This window comes from Spermophilus citellus, assembly GCF_964194105.1.
Source record: "Spermophilus citellus genome assembly, chromosome: 8".
Lineage (NCBI taxonomy): Eukaryota > Metazoa > Chordata > Mammalia > Rodentia > Sciuridae > Spermophilus > Spermophilus citellus.
In genome coordinates, this window is record NC_138189.1 from 135,834,617 (window position 1) to 135,850,608 (window position 15,992).

A 15,992-nucleotide genomic window follows, 5' to 3' on the forward strand; every position below is an offset into this window, starting at 1 on the left:
ACCTACAGATATTGAATAGCCTGCCCATGCCTAATGCATCAATATGGGAACATAAACTTCTGACTTCGATAGATCATGTGAGATATACAGCAGGATGTGCCTGAGAATTACTTGTACATATTGACTTAAAAACTGTCCTTCCTGGCTAGGGACAGAGGTACATGTAACCCTAGCTACAAGGGAGACTCAGGAGAGAATCACAAGTTCAAGGCCAACCTGGGCAACTTTAGCAAGATCCCATCTCAGTATAAAAAATAAAAAGGGCTGGGTAGATGTAGCTAAGTAGTAATGTGCCCTTGCTTTCAATCCTCAGTAAGACAAAAAAAAAAAAAAGTATCCCTCCTGTGAAAGAAACGAGACAAACATCCAAAGTCATTGTATCAGCAAGTCTAATTCTTTAACCACCATTTGTCACTTCTGTAATAAAGTGGCTTACAATTCAACAGTCCCTTGCACCGACTACCAAAAATGTTGTTCGGCCATCATTTCATCACTTACTTGCACAGCATCATTTTATGATACACTGATTTGTAAATTTGAGCAACTGATGATGAAAAGTTCTGTACTACTTATTCCACTTTTAAAAAGGAAAAACAATAACCAATAGATAAATTGAAATGTTCTGATTCATTACTACTTGGACAGCTTAAATTGCTGGGCCCTGCCCACAGAAATTCTGATTCAGGAATCTGAGTATGGACTGAAGAGGTTTTTTGGGTTTGTTCTTTATTGCGAGGGACTGAACCAGGGCCTCTTACATGCTAAGCATGTCCCCTCAGGAGCTCTATCACTGACCTATACCACCAGCCCCAAGAGAATTTTTTTTAGCAAGCTCCCAGTTGTTGCCACTGTTGCTAGTCTTAGGACACACTGGAGAAATGAATCTTTGATATAATTAAGATATTATGACTTAAAAGCTAGTATATAAAAAGAGACCCTGGTAAATCTGCATAAATTCAAGAAAATGCATTCTGAAATATTCATCATACATTTTTTAAAAATCCAGGTTGGGGTAGGGGCACAGGGGGAATATCTCAGTGGAAAAGTACAAAAGGCCCTAGGTTCAGGCAACATCCACCCCAAGATCCATATTAACTTGATCACCATGCTAATCTTGAAAATGTCTGGTTTCATTTTGCTTTGGCAAAATATCTTAAAACAAAGCTTTTTAAATTTTTAAAATATTTTTTAGTTTTAGGCAGACTCAATATTTTTATTTGGTGCTGAAGATAGCACCCAGTGCCTCATGCATGCTAGGTGAATACTCTACCACTGAGCCACAACTCCAGCCCCAAGCTTTTTAAATTTTATTGCTTATATTGAACACTTTTGAGGTGATAAAAGACTGATTCTAATTCAGATCTGGCACGAGGCCCAAAGTTCTACATTTCTAACAAACTCCCAGGTAAAGGTTTTACAACATATCCCTGGTAGGCCCAGAGGATTACTATGACCTCAATTTTCAAAACACACTATACTTAGTGACTTTTTCTAGTAAAACTTGTAATGTTGAGTTAATGCCCAAGTTGTAAGCTACAAAGGTGGTTTTAAGGGAAAGCATACATGAAGATAGTAAAGCGCTACCCAACCACTGCATCTGTCAAGGTTTACCTACATGAGGCCCCAGGCAGTTTAGGTCCAAATATACTGAAATACAAGTTTATAAAGTGCTGCTTCTTTCTTTAAAATGGTCATAGAAAAAAAAAACCTATTTTACTATGTCTGAAACAAGTGTATTATTTTGAGTTCACTTGAGTTCAACCTCTTCATATTTTTTCAACTCCTACAACTTGAGTCTGCCTAGTGAATTCATTCACCCACAGAAATACTTCATAAGAAAAAGTGTCAAATTTTAAGGACTGTAGGCTTTTCAGCATGGGAGTTAATGAACATTATGTGAACTAAGGACTTGCAAATCTCTAAAGGGAAAAACAAAATTGACATGGCTTTTTAAAATACTGTATAAATATGGAATCCAACACCATATAATAGGATTCTATTTAAGAAAATTTGAAACCTACCAACAAATCAGTAGATTAATTGGTTGTGTGTCAAATACTTATATTGACCTACTTATTCCTTTTTGCTATTACTTTTTACCTCTTAACTAGATACTAGAATTCTATCAATACATTTAACTAGACACTTTAGAATCTTGTAAGAGAAAAAATATTTAGATGTCCTTGAATACAACTATTAATTATGACTGATTAGTGCAAAATTCCTAATAATTTTAATTCGTCATAATAAACGCACATAAGCATTGCTGTAACATTATGCATATTTAAAAATAAAGCTTGTTATTGGAACATTTTCCATTCTTTTTAAGATTAACATTTATATTGGGAGTAGAAAATAACAATTGCATTTTATTAAGTAACAGACATTACCTTCCCAACAGAAATTATATACACAGCCTTACTCATTAAGTAAATGAAATATTCTAGATAATAGATTGCTGAAACACATCACTATGTCATCACTATGTTAACACTGGCTCTTCTGGATTTACTTCAGGGACCATCCTACCAGTATGGGATGGGTTTGTTTTCCAATTTTCAGTCTATCTTCACAGTTAGTTCTTTAAGACAGAGGGGTAATTTGAACTTAGTTACCATTTTTCCTTCCCTTAAATAGCAAATAAAAATGTGATTTGATTTTATTCTAGATGAACATGCAACAGTGATATCTACATCCACTGTATTGGCAAAACTGCAATGCTAAATACAGGCATTATTAGTTTTCATGCTTTTCCCAAGTCCATTTTTCTTCATATTAATTTATTTTATATTTGAGTCTGCAAGCTCTCAAGGACTAGTATTTAATTCAGTCTATATTTCCACTCTTTTAACTCCTCCCAATTTTTCTTTCTCTGAAAAACATGACTTTAGTGACCTCTATAGTTTTCTTTCAGCCTTGCATTTTTTCCCCCAATTATTTTTTTCTAAAATGAGGTCACAACTCTTATTTAAGAATCCAATGTTGTTTTAGAAGTCAATTTAGTTTGGGGAACATGTAATAAATCCAAACTACTCTATAATTTACCATAAAAACTGTTTTGTTTGATGTTAGCATCAGCAATCCCATATTTCACAAAATTATGCAGTATGAGTAATACTAATCAATCAGAATTTTCAATTATATATGAACAGATGAAAATATCTAATAGAAATATGAGAGGAAGCAATCTAAGTATAGGGAAAGAGAGAATGTCCTAAGGGAAAAAAAGTGGAAAATTAAGTGAGAAAAAAAACTTTTAATGGAAAGAAAAGACCACTTTGAGGATTATAAAAGTTATATTTATTCACGATGCTACATTTATTGCATTCCCTTAGAAAAATGGAGAACTGTTTATGTACCCAATTTGCACATATAAAACTTTATACAAATTATGTGTAGCACATAAAGGCCTCTGGTATAGCTAAAATCCTGACACTACCGTTTGGGTATTCCTGCTTCAGGGTCTCCAGTTTATCAAGTCTGTTCCATAGAAAATAAAAACTGGAATTATACTCAGTCTTGCTGCTAACCCTTAGAAATTATTTTAAAATATAATAAAATAAAATTTTCATTTACTCTAAAACTCAAAAAATACTATAAACTGGGAGTGAATACACTTTGTTACCAATTTTAACAACATGACAAATTCACACCTTATTGTAGTTGGGTCTTTCTAAATTAAAAAAAAAAAATCACCTTAGTTCTGACATTATCTTTCTAAATTGTGGCTGTTTCAGAAGGTTATTTGTCAAAATATTTACCAAATACTTAAAAAATAATAATAATAATATTCCTTTTACAAAATGGTACAACACCTTAAGGAACCAGAAAATACTAAATGTCTTTGGCTATACAACTAAAAGGCCATTCTTCCAACAGAATAGGGCATATTCGCTTCAGAACCAACTATAAAACCAGAAAGCATAACAGAAATATGCATAGAAATTAATGATAATTTGACTTGCCTTTTTCCCCATTCTATAATAAGCAAGGAGAATGCAATTTACATAATCTTTCCAGATGAAACTCAATAGCACTATAAAGAAAATACCCAAATTTCTGCAAAGGCAAAGTGAATTAAAACAATTACACAACCAAGTGAAGACTGAAGGGACAAATGTTATTTGCAATTTTTTTTTTTACTTGTTTGCTTGTTTTAAAGCCTTACAAGTGTACAAATCATAGCGGATAAACAAAAAAAATCACAATCTTCACAAATGGAACTATAATAGAAAAATAAATCAAATGAAACATTTATTAATAAATGAAGCCTATTTTATTACTTCAAGTGTTAACGATAAAAAAAATTTCAGCACAGCTGTTGCATTTAAAAAAGTGAAACTACATACTATATTTCTAGCTCAGTAAACAGATGAACCTGATGTCTTTGAATGACATAACAATTGAGCATTGTACAGTACATCTTATGAAGACCCGTAAATTAAAGAACTACTGGTTTAAAGTTAGTGATTATGAAACAAATATGCATTCATAGTTTCAGTTTCTTTTTTCTTCCTCGGCCATCAGGTGCTCCGTCCATTTTACGTTTCTGTGTCTACAAACAAACAGAAGGATTATTTTTCATGTCAAGACTAATACCAACATGAAATAATCTGCAGACATATGATGGCACTTTAGTTATCACTGCTACATAGTAACAGTTAAGTACAAGAATTTTTCCCCCCAGACTATGAAGTCCCCAAATAATCATATTATTATTAAGTAGCAAAATAATTTTTTTCCCTTTATAATGCTTATCTTAACATTGCTAAGATCTCACTAGGACAATAAACCAAAAGTTAAAAGCTAAAAGCAAGGGTTTGTGATGCCATTGTTTTCCTAATATTTCTTAAATTATTCTAAAATTATGACCTGTATTCCCAAAACGACTGTGCACTCTGGGCATCCATGAGACATACCTTTGCAGATCTTCAGGAGCCCCTAAATAAGATAACATGATTTTCCCTACACAGTATAGTGAAGTTTCATTTACACTTTCAAAGAATTTATTATTTTAAAAAACAAAACATTAAAAAATGAAAAAACTAACACATTAATGATAGTCAAGTAATATTCAAATACTTAAAAAGAAAATAATGAACTTTACATGGTCTGTACACCTTCACATATTCATGAATACTTACTGAAGGCTTTGGTCCTCTTTTCTTTTTCTCTGCCTTCTCCTTTTCTTCTAGTTCCATGTTTTCTCTTTCAATTAGAGTAATTAAGGTATTACACCTCCTTTGGAGTTCCTGAGTTATAAACATAATTACATGATAAGCTTATATTTTCCATCTATAAGTTGTCCTAATTTCAATTTTTAAACTAAGGTTATGTCTTAGTAGGATAATATAAAATCACTCATAAAAAACTGACAGTTTAAACAAAAACAAGCAAAAGAAATTTATTTTCATGTAGAGCCCATGCTGAGGATTTAAAAAAGATATGTGATGTTTTTACATCATACTGGTGAATACTCTTCACAAATCCTTCCTACATTTAGGAACTGAAGCAGTGAAAATGAACATCTCAGAATATATGCAAATATATGCAACACTGTTAACTTTACTATGACTGAGAACTCCATGCTATTTATACCACAAAATTTTTAAAAATCAATAATGCATAATCTGAAGGTGAAAATCAGCTGGAACGTTAACATATGCATAATCTTTCACTTCAAAGCATTATCAGAGCCTGGTGTGGTGGCGCACACCTATAATTCCAGAGGCTCAGTAGGCTGAGGCAAGAGGATTGTGAGTTCAAAGCCATCCTCAGCAAAAGCGAAGTGCTGAGCAACTCGGTGAGACCATGTCTCTAAATAAAATACAAAAATAGGCTGTGAATGTGGCTCAGTGGTCAAGTGCCTGAGTTTAATCCCTGGTACCTTCCTGCCCCCGCAAAAAAAAAAAAAAAAAAAGGCATTATTAGAATGAAAGTAGTAAAAGTAGCTCATGCTACCTTTCCCAATTTTGAAAAAATGACCATGGAAGCCTTATGAGTTCTACCTCTCTGTCTAGCAATCTATACATCCTCCAGAAAGGGTTTTAAGTCTAATGTAGTAGTAAACACTTCAGGAAACCTAAATCCATCTGAATCAATGGTAACAACTCCATTACTTACAGAGCAAAAGTAACTCTGTTCCTGTAATAAATTAAACTTTTACATAGACAACCACGATACAATAATTTAAATACTATATAGAAGACACCATACAAAGCTTAGAAATATGTGCAATAACATATAGAGATAGAAGGTAATAACATTAAAATTGTTTCCTTTAACAGCTGTATCAATGTATTACAATTATGTGTATAAATCCTCTGGGCTTCTAGACAAGAATTATTTATCAGCAAGGGGCTATATATATCATGACTTTTGTGTGCTTTAATATGAGACATGCTAGAAAGTAATGCAGTTTTTAGACCGTAGTATTATATGGTATGTGACACTCTGTCTCTCATTACAGACAGTATACAATCATTATCCCTAATTAATCAAACTGTTTCTACTTAAAAAGACACTGAAGAGCTTCCACCTAATTACATGTTTATATAGTGTTTTTTTTAACCTTCAAAGTAGATCCATGTGAATTACAACATTACCCTAATTTGGGTATCACAAAATAGTAGCCCTTCTTGTTACCCTGTGAAAATTTTTTTCCATTGATCAAATATGAAAACACTGAACAGTACCCAGTGTCATGTAGAGTGGCAATATACCTCAAATACTCTGAGAAATCCTACTACATATTTAGAGTTTGCTTCTCCTAGCATGTCTCAAACCTAAGAGCAGAGAACCTATTTTTACATTTTCATCATCTTGCAAAACACTAGTTAAGGTTAAAAGTTCAAAGGTGATGAAACAATGGAAGAAAAGGATCAATCCAAAGTTAAACTTTTCTGAATTCTAATTTTAGGTTGTTAGAAATGGAGAACATTAGTCAGATACAGCCAGGCACTGGAAATAAAAACAAAACTGAGCATTAAATCAGTACTAAAAAATAGTGCCTTACTACATTCAGTCATTTAAAAATAACCCAGATTCAGTATTTTGATGTACAAATGCCTGCATGCAAAAAGTCTTTCTACAGAAACATGTCTACTTTCAAAATCAAAGACATTACATTCAGAAGTTGAAACTGATGGCAACATTGCCTCCCACTTTGTACCAGATTAACATTACTATCAAAAATTAGTTCTATCATATATTACAATGTTAAAAAAAATGCATATTAAAGAATTAGACCAATAAACATTTTATGATGCTAGATTTTTAAAATGTGGATGTGATTAGTTTTCTAAGAAAATGGTTTAACTTCTGACACTACCAAAAAATTACGACAAAAGTCTATATCAACAAATTTTAAGTTACCTTAAAAGGACTTTCAGTCTAAATTCTGCTACACTACACAAACATCCTGAGCACTCACCATTGCAGTTCTGGACTTCAGAAACCAATCAAATCTGAACTGAGGAGAATTGCGAATACACTGTCGCAATTCATCATAAACATTTTCCTTGTCAAACCCAAGCTTATGAAGCATACAAATGAGAAAACGATCCTCTTCTTCTGTATAGTTTTTTCCTTTGTTAGTACCATATGATATTCTCAGCTGATGAAAAGGTGCTTTGTACCGTCCAATCTATAAAAGATATTATATATAAAATACAAATCCTACATAATTTTATTTCAAATTCAGCTTTACTCTAATTAGCTTGAAATATTATATCTCAAATCAAAATTTTCTATCCAGAGAACCTCAAATGCATTATATAACTTGTGTTCTCAAGCCTTTATAGTCCTTATTATTATTACAAAGAGAAATACAGACTCAGACTTCCTTACACTACTTAAGAAGGAGTCAATCTTGGCAACTTTGACCCAGGTTAAGTCAGTCTAATACTACTCAGGTAAATTACAATAACATCTATAACGTTTGAATGCTTTACTTTGAGGAAATTTTAAATGTTAAACCTTCACTGCTTTTCCTTTTAAAAAGTTACTTTAACTTTCCTATATTATAGATAGTACAATTTTTATTAACATACAAAGTACCTTTGTATCAAGTGCTTTTTTGATACTTATTCTTCTCTGAATTCTTGCCTCTCCCCTTTCAATCTGAGCCATAATCTTTTCTATGTCCTGGAGCTCATTGCATCTTTCCCAGAACACAGCTTTAAAAGAATAAAAGTTGGTCAGATGGGATGAGTGGAGGAAGCATACATGTTAACTTGTTGTAATTTATTTGCAAAGGACTAAGAAACATTCCCAATTATCCCACACTTAATACTAGAAAGCAAGTCACTTATAATTTTTCAATTTCCTTAAATGAAAGAAGAGATAAATGGATGATTTAAATTACCTACCAACTCTTTTAAACTTCCACTCATCTAAAATTCTAAGCATACTCAGCACAGCATAACTACACATATTCAATCTGACATTTCCAACTGACCTCAAAAAACAAAAGCATACTAATACTTGAGAACTGAAAGAAAAATAATAAATTGAAAATTAAAGCACACTAAAAAAATTTTTTTAAAGCACAATTATTTTGTGTCTATTTTAGCTTTCTTGGCTATAGTTTAGTTAAAAAAAGAAAAGAAAACAAAACAACAACCAAAAAAACCCAGACAACTATTTTAGGGAGGGAGACATTTTTTTGTTTCAAAAAGCACAAAGTCAGGCTAGGGTTGGGGCTCCATGGTAGAGTACTTGCCTAGCACATGTGAGTCACTGGGTTTGAGCCTCAGCACCACATAAAAATAAATAAAATAAAGGTGTCCTTCTGCAACTAAAAATATGTATTTCTCTCTCTACATTTATATATACATATATGTGTGTGTGTGTATGTTCATATTCTTTAAAAAAGCACAAAACAAGGCACTAAAATGGAAACTTTAGCTGATCAAAACTATTCAGAATAAGAAAACAAGAAACTTCGAACAGCTCTTGCAAGACTTATAAAATATGTATTATAATAATAAAAGAATTACCAGAGTATTCAATGACTTCTTCTGGAGTTTTTCCTTCTACTTCTCTTGCTATATTTTCAATATCATCACGACCCCACTTCTCATTAGCTTTGATAAACTGGTTAAAATCTCTCTTATTCCAATTGGTAAATCCCTACATAGTAAAAGAAACAAAATATTTCATTACAGTACATTAAACATGGGAAAAATGCTATTATACTTTACCTATCCTTCCAAATACTACACAAAATGTTTCTAATTGCTTAGATACCCAAGCAATAACTCAAAGTTGGAGACAGTAAAATATGCTGTATGAAAGGGGAAATTTTTGCTGTTGTAGTTTACCAAAAGGAGTAAATAACATAAGGTAAAGGAAAGCTTTTGTTAAATAGCACTCTGAAAGACCTTGAATGAATCCCATGTTTTAAAGCAGCAAGCAGAAGTTTATAATTGAGAATAACTTGGTAGCAATGTGGAAGATTCACAGGAAAGATGGGAACACTGAAAAAAAGGTGTTCAAAATTACACACACTCTACCAAGTGCAAATCTATAATCTTCTTGACCACCTCAACTAATGACAATTAAAATGTAGCATTTATCCATGTTTTACCATGTTCAGCTATTCTCTCTGTATAAGAAGAAATATACTTTGAATGCCAACACGATCTCACAGGATATTTTATAAAATTAACAATTACTAACTTTTGAATCGATTGAAGACTATACCTGTGTCAGAAGCTTCTCTTTTTCCTCTAACTCTTCATCATTAAGGGGTTCAGCTTCATCAATTTTAAGTTGCTCTTCTTTCTGTGCCTGTGCTGCATTAGGAAGGTCAGGACTTCGAGGTACCTAAAAGACATTTTCCCATGCCATAAAACAATATATATTAAAGAGCATGTGATGAATTACATTCTTAATCAACTAAATAACATTTCACAAATTCCAATCTAATCACAAGAGAAAACATACTAATACCCTGCATTTATTATATTAAAAATAAAGATTATTCATGAATAAAGTTCTTTCCTTTCCTTTTAATGAAGAACAATTCAAACATTATGTGCTAGGCATATACAGCTAGGATACATAAATAATATTCTTTCCTACTAGGCTCAAAATAGTTTAACAAATAATAGTTAATGTTCATATATTTTACGGTTTCAGGGTGGAAGAGGACACAAAATGGAGAACTGCAATTACCTTGTACCCAATAGTTTTTCTGTAATACAGAATTTCTTTTTCCAGTAATTCAAACAAACGTGGGGGAAAGAACTGGAAATCCTGAACATTGGGTTGTTTTGGAGGTCGTGGAGCCTAAAAAAAAAAGAAAAAGAAAGAAAAAAAAAAAAAGGTTGTCCATTAAAAAAAAAAATAACTACACTTAGTTCTCTCATTTCATAAATCATAACAGCCAATTCTCCAAGCAACTCAGTATATCTTTCAATAAACTGACATTAATCAAATTTTAAACACACAACTTAAAAATTAATTTTAAAAAGTGTTAATTGAAATCTGAAGAGGATATTCTATAAAAAGCATACAAAGTATAATATTCAATCTTATTTTATTGCAAGAATGTTAAAAAATAATTTATATTTTCAAATTTTAAGATACTTTGATGCTATGTCAACTCACCTTGGGTGCTTTAGGTTCACTAACGCGAAGAGCTTCCCTGAAATAGGCATCAACAGCATAGTTGGCTTTTCTTTCGCGTTTGGGTGGTTCAATCCACTCCGTGAATGCAATCTAGCATGTGGGAAACGATTAAAATCATCAACTTGCATTATTAAGTGTAACAAATTATTATTGAGTGATGTTTATGAATTAAAAGATACTGAAAAACAAATCCTGCACTTTGACAAGGGTAGGAACTATAATGTTTTGCTAAATACCACGTAATTAACACAGGACAATGTCTAGTAAACAGCACAGGTGTTCAGGAAGTGTTTCTTGCCCAAATGAATAATTCTGTTGGATGTGAGGGAAAATGCTGCAGAATGTTTGCTATGACCCAAATTAGGAGGAAAATGGAGAAACACATTTAACCTAGGAAAACTTCTAAGGATATATGTGCCCAAATGTTAATAAGGAAAACTCTAGATATGCTCTAGGTAGAATTATATTTTCTTTTCTATAGGTATTTTCCAATTTCTACATTTGTCAAGTATTACTTATGAAATTAAGAAATTATTCCTTTTCATATTACCAAGCAAGTCTGTTTAAAAAAATCAGCTGTGACTTTTTTGACATTATTTTCATTTTCAAATATCCCAAACTACTATGTTCTCTTGTTGCAAGAACATACTTCACTATAACCATATACAACTAAACCTCGTTACATAAACTTTAAAAACATTTCAGCACTTACAAACAAAATTTTTCATAATGAAAAAAATTTAGATACATTTACATACATCTAATTAAAAAACGGTTTGAGACACAATTACAAGGTATTACATCTAGCACTTAAAAGTTCATGTTTCCAGGAAAATAAAGCTTCATTACTAAATCTTTTTTTTTAATTAATTTTTTGTTGTTGTTGATGGACCTTTGTTTTATTTATTTACATGTGGTGCTGAGAATCAAACCCAGTTCTGCACATGTGCCAGGCAAATGCTCTACCACTGAGCCACAACCCAAGCCCCACTAAATCTCTTTCTAAAATACCTTTTGTTTTTCTCTGTAGTCTTCTCCTTCAAAGTTATAAACACTTGATTCTGTATCCATTGTGAAGTTTCTAAGAGAGCTTTCACCCATCTTGGAGAGTTTTTCATTCATCTCTGCAGTCTAGACAAAAGAAACATCAGAATGAGAAAGGAAAAAAGCACTAGACATGCAGTCAAAATGAAAATGACTTTACAGTACACAAAAGCTGTTTTGTACAGTAATACAATAATAATAAAAATCATCTATAAATTCACAGAACAATAGTCCCTCAAATAGTTTTGGTCTGTAACACTCATTAAAAGCATTATTATTTAATCTGCATCTCACCTTCTTTGCACCTCTTTCTAAAATTCCATCAATATCTTCATCAGTGATCTCACTTTCTTTTGAGGCAAATACATGCGTTGCCCCATGTCGAATCATTTGAAGCATCTCATCTTTCCCAATTTTGTTCAGATTCTGATCCACGAGCCTCCCTGAGATAAAAGTTTGTATTGTATAAAGTTAGCCAAACAGACTTTATTTTACTGGAAACTTGAAATTCTAAATGTTAGATGTAATAAACTTGTACTTTTGTCTCAAACATCAATCATTTCTGTTTACTGGTAATTCACATCTGATCATTTTCCTATTAAACTTAATGCCAACTTTTCAGCTTTGAAATGTTTCTAAAGCTTATGACTTATGTAATGTCACCTACTATATATTATCTCAATGATATTCTCTTTTGTGGAATAGATACACTACTTGAGAATCAAAATTACTGGGGAAGAAAAAAACAAATTTAAATATAAGTGAGCATTATAAACAAAAGTTTCTGATGAGCGAAAAAAGATATCATTGCAAATCCCTTAAGACAAGTTTTTCTCAGAAAAGTGAAATACAAAAAACCTTCATGAAATCAAACTTTATGTAAAAACTGAAATATGTAACATCAGTTTCTAAAAACTTCTCTATCTGAAGAATTCAAAACTCCTGAAAATTTATTTTGATCAGAGATGAAATTTAGCATTAATAAAGACCTTCAATTGGTCAGTATTGGCCAATCTGTGTAGTTCGTGTTTTCAAAAAATATAGGCATCAATATTGTGTCTTCCTTAAAAACACTAATCCAGAATGGGAATTTTGAGTTTCATTTAATCAATCCAAAATAAAGTTCCATTTTTACCCTCTAATCTACTCAGTGTCTCACTCCCTCACACTAAATGTAGAACCTGAAAGTTAGAAAACACCATACAAAGGGTACTCAACAAGTAGTTTTTCAGTCTTATAAAAACAAGACTCTCTGATTTTAATTTTTACTTCTTCAGTATCTCCCCAAGTAAGCAACAGTGCTTACAAAGCATAATCACTCTGCTCTATTTAATAAGTATTATGCTGAATGTTAGCTATTTTATATACACATTCTATTTAATTCTTAAAAATTCTAAGCAAGGGACTGGGGCTGTAGCTCAGTGGTAGAGCTCTTGCCTTGCAAGTGTGAGGCACTGGGTTCAATCCTCAACACCACATAAAAAATAAATAAAGATACTGTGTCCACCTATAACTAAAAAAATAATTTAAAAAAATCCTAAGCAATAGTTATTTTTATTCTCATTTAGTAGATTAAGAAACTGGCTCAGGTAATAGAAAAAAAACAGCTAACTAGCAAATCAATATTCAGATCTCAACTTTCCTGAGCCCCAACCCATCTTCTTAATAACAAAACTAAGGTTTAATCTTTGGAATTCAAACCATCTCTACTGGGTGCTAGCTTGACTCAACAGATGAGATTTCTCCTTTAAAAAAAACAATCGTACAATCAATCACTCATTCTATCAATCCAACTTAGTAAATTTTTAAAGTTCTAGGGCCCACCTTGTTGAATAACAATTGAATCCAGTCTGAGTTTCATCTCAGCCCTTTCTACTATTCTTTCTTCTACAGTATTATCAGTTATAAAACGGAACACTCTGACAGTCTTGGTTTGTCCAATTCTATGTGCTCGGTCCTAAGTGAAATAACATGTTATTTTGAATATATTTAAAAAGTCATATAAATAATATATGAAAGTATATACTGATAAAGTATTCTTAAGTACAAGATACTTTCTAGCTTTCTATTAAAGATGTGACATGAAAAAAATAAATTTCACCAACAATATAAAGATCCTATTCTTTAAATATTACTAAATTTATAAATACAATAGAGAAATTTGCACATTTGAAAATTACTTTGCATATAATTTTCTGTTTAACATCTAGTAAATCTACAAACCACATTCCCACAAAGCATTTCTTATTTGTAATAATTATCAAATCTTCTCCAGTTATCAGATTTAATAAAGTTGGCTTAATGGTCACCAGTATCACAGACTGAGTCATTAGCATTATCAAACAAAAATCTGTAAATCTTCATATTAATCTACAGATAATAATGCTGAGCATAATAATAATTTCCTGATCCAGCCAGACACTCCCATATACAAGCATGAAATTTAAGCATGTAAAGTAAGAGAATAGCGGGCTAGGGATGTGGCTCAAGCGGTAGCGCGCTTGCCTGGCATGCGTGCGACCCGGGTTCGATCCTCAGCACCACATACCAACAAAGATGTTGTGTCCGCCAAGAACTAAAAAATAAATATTAAAAAAAAAATTCTCTCTCTCTCCTCTCTTAAAAAAAAAAAAAAAAAAAAAAAAAAAGTAAGAGAACAGCGAGGTGTTCCCAAAGTAGTTAAGTTATGCTACATTTCAGTTTTGGCCAATCAATGTGGGAGCACTTTAAGGTCTGACCCACTAAACATTTCCAGAGCAATTCTTTACTCTTCCCAATTCTGCTATCAGGGTACAGAAGATACAGCAGATGACTCCTACATCCCAAGTTAGGACAGAGCCGTAAGATGAATATACCCTTAGATGGTATTCAAAACACCCTCACTAAACCATTGGATCAGAGAAAAAAAATCAAATTTACTGGGTTAAGACACTGACATTGGAAGAATTAGCTTGCCTAACTATGAAATCTATTAAGCACAGAATGTTTGTTTTCTCTTACCATAGCCTGAAGATCTACTTGGGGATTCCAATCTGAATCATATAAAATTACTACATCAGCAGTTGCAAGATTGATGCCAAGACCACCAGCACGCGTACTTAACATGAAAACAAACTTTGAGCTATTTGGTTCATTGTATGCATTGATAGAATCCTATGGATATAAAATAAAGTCAGGATCAGAAAATTGTATTATCTGATGTTTTTATCTCTCCTTCCCAGAATTTCACTCACTTGTCTCTCATCATGGGGTGTCTGCCCATCCAACCTGCAGTACTCATAATTTCTCCACATACAATAATCTTCCAAAATGTCCAATACTCTGGTCATTTGACTGAAGATTAGTACTCGTGACCCTGTTAGAAAATATAATAGCCTGCTATTAAAGGTTTCAATAGTAGAAAAATCTATTCCAAAAGTTAAAGCTAAACAAAACTAACATATTACACCTTAATTTCAAGTTATCTACTTGGTTTCAGGTAAAAAATGACATGATTAACTATTCAAATCAGTAATTTCTTACCTCTTTTCCATCATGACACAAACAGAAAGGATAATATTTGGGTAATGCACTAAGGCAATCAAAAAGGCTATCTATCTCTAGTTTGGGAGATCTTGCCACCCCAAAGCCTGAGAGAATCATTAGCTTGTTACCTCACAGATACTTAAAATAATCTTCCACTAATCAACAACAATTCTTCCATTCACAAAGCCTCCCATATTCCACAATGGACACCAAATATCCCTGATCTCATTCTAGTTCCAATCAAAAGACCATAAACTTATGCCTCTTATCTACACTTAAATCCTTCTACTTATCTACCATGTCTCAAATTATGTGGCGCCTATCATCTCTGCAATCTTTGTGATATTCCTCATCTTTAAGGAACATCCTTAAGAGCTACATAATGAATAATTTGCTTCAAATAATCTATAAAGAGTAGGTATATCATAGATAAAACAAGTTTTACATAGGTGTTAACTGCTAAAGCTGGCTTCACACTAAGTTCTCCATATTCATGTAATTTCGATATACCAATATAAATACCAGAGATACACATCTATTTTTGTATTTACAAAATCAGCATACTACAGATAAAAATGTTGAGTCTATGTAAACTATATTTGATTAAATTTTTAAAACCAAATAATTGAAAAACAATACCATGACACCATTATCTAACAAAGGATCTGGGATCTGTGTAGGGGTGGAAGGAGAATTTCTAATACTTTAAGATTAAAAAGCTGAAATTTCTAGGAAAGCATATATAAAATGGAAACTCAACTGAGCATGGTGGCTCAAGAGGCTGAGGC

General features: G+C 32.2%; 1 protein-coding gene across 1 annotated transcript in view; it reads right to left on the bottom strand.

Annotated features, from left to right (window-relative positions):
• Positions 1-2,267: 2,267 nt before the first annotated feature.
• The window catches only part of SMARCA5 (SNF2 related chromatin remodeling ATPase 5), a 34,319-nt gene continuing 20,594 nt past the window's right edge, over positions 2,268-15,992 (bottom strand). Inside the window, exons 12-24 of the mRNA XM_081304966.1 lie at positions 14,913-15,034; positions 14,680-14,832; positions 13,504-13,636; positions 11,974-12,122; positions 11,647-11,766; positions 10,615-10,725; positions 10,180-10,293; positions 9,706-9,828; positions 9,000-9,132; positions 8,059-8,177; positions 7,433-7,645; positions 5,145-5,252; positions 2,268-4,555 (exon numbers count right to left, since the gene is read on the bottom strand). Coding sequence (XP_081161092.1) covers positions 4,490-4,555; positions 5,145-5,252; positions 7,433-7,645; positions 8,059-8,177; positions 9,000-9,132; positions 9,706-9,828; positions 10,180-10,293; positions 10,615-10,725; positions 11,647-11,766; positions 11,974-12,122; positions 13,504-13,636; positions 14,680-14,832; positions 14,913-15,034 — 1,664 coding nt within the window. The 3' untranslated portion in view covers positions 2,268-4,489. The remainder of the gene's footprint in view (positions 4,556-5,144; positions 5,253-7,432; positions 7,646-8,058; positions 8,178-8,999; positions 9,133-9,705; positions 9,829-10,179; positions 10,294-10,614; positions 10,726-11,646; positions 11,767-11,973; positions 12,123-13,503; positions 13,637-14,679; positions 14,833-14,912; positions 15,035-15,992) is intronic.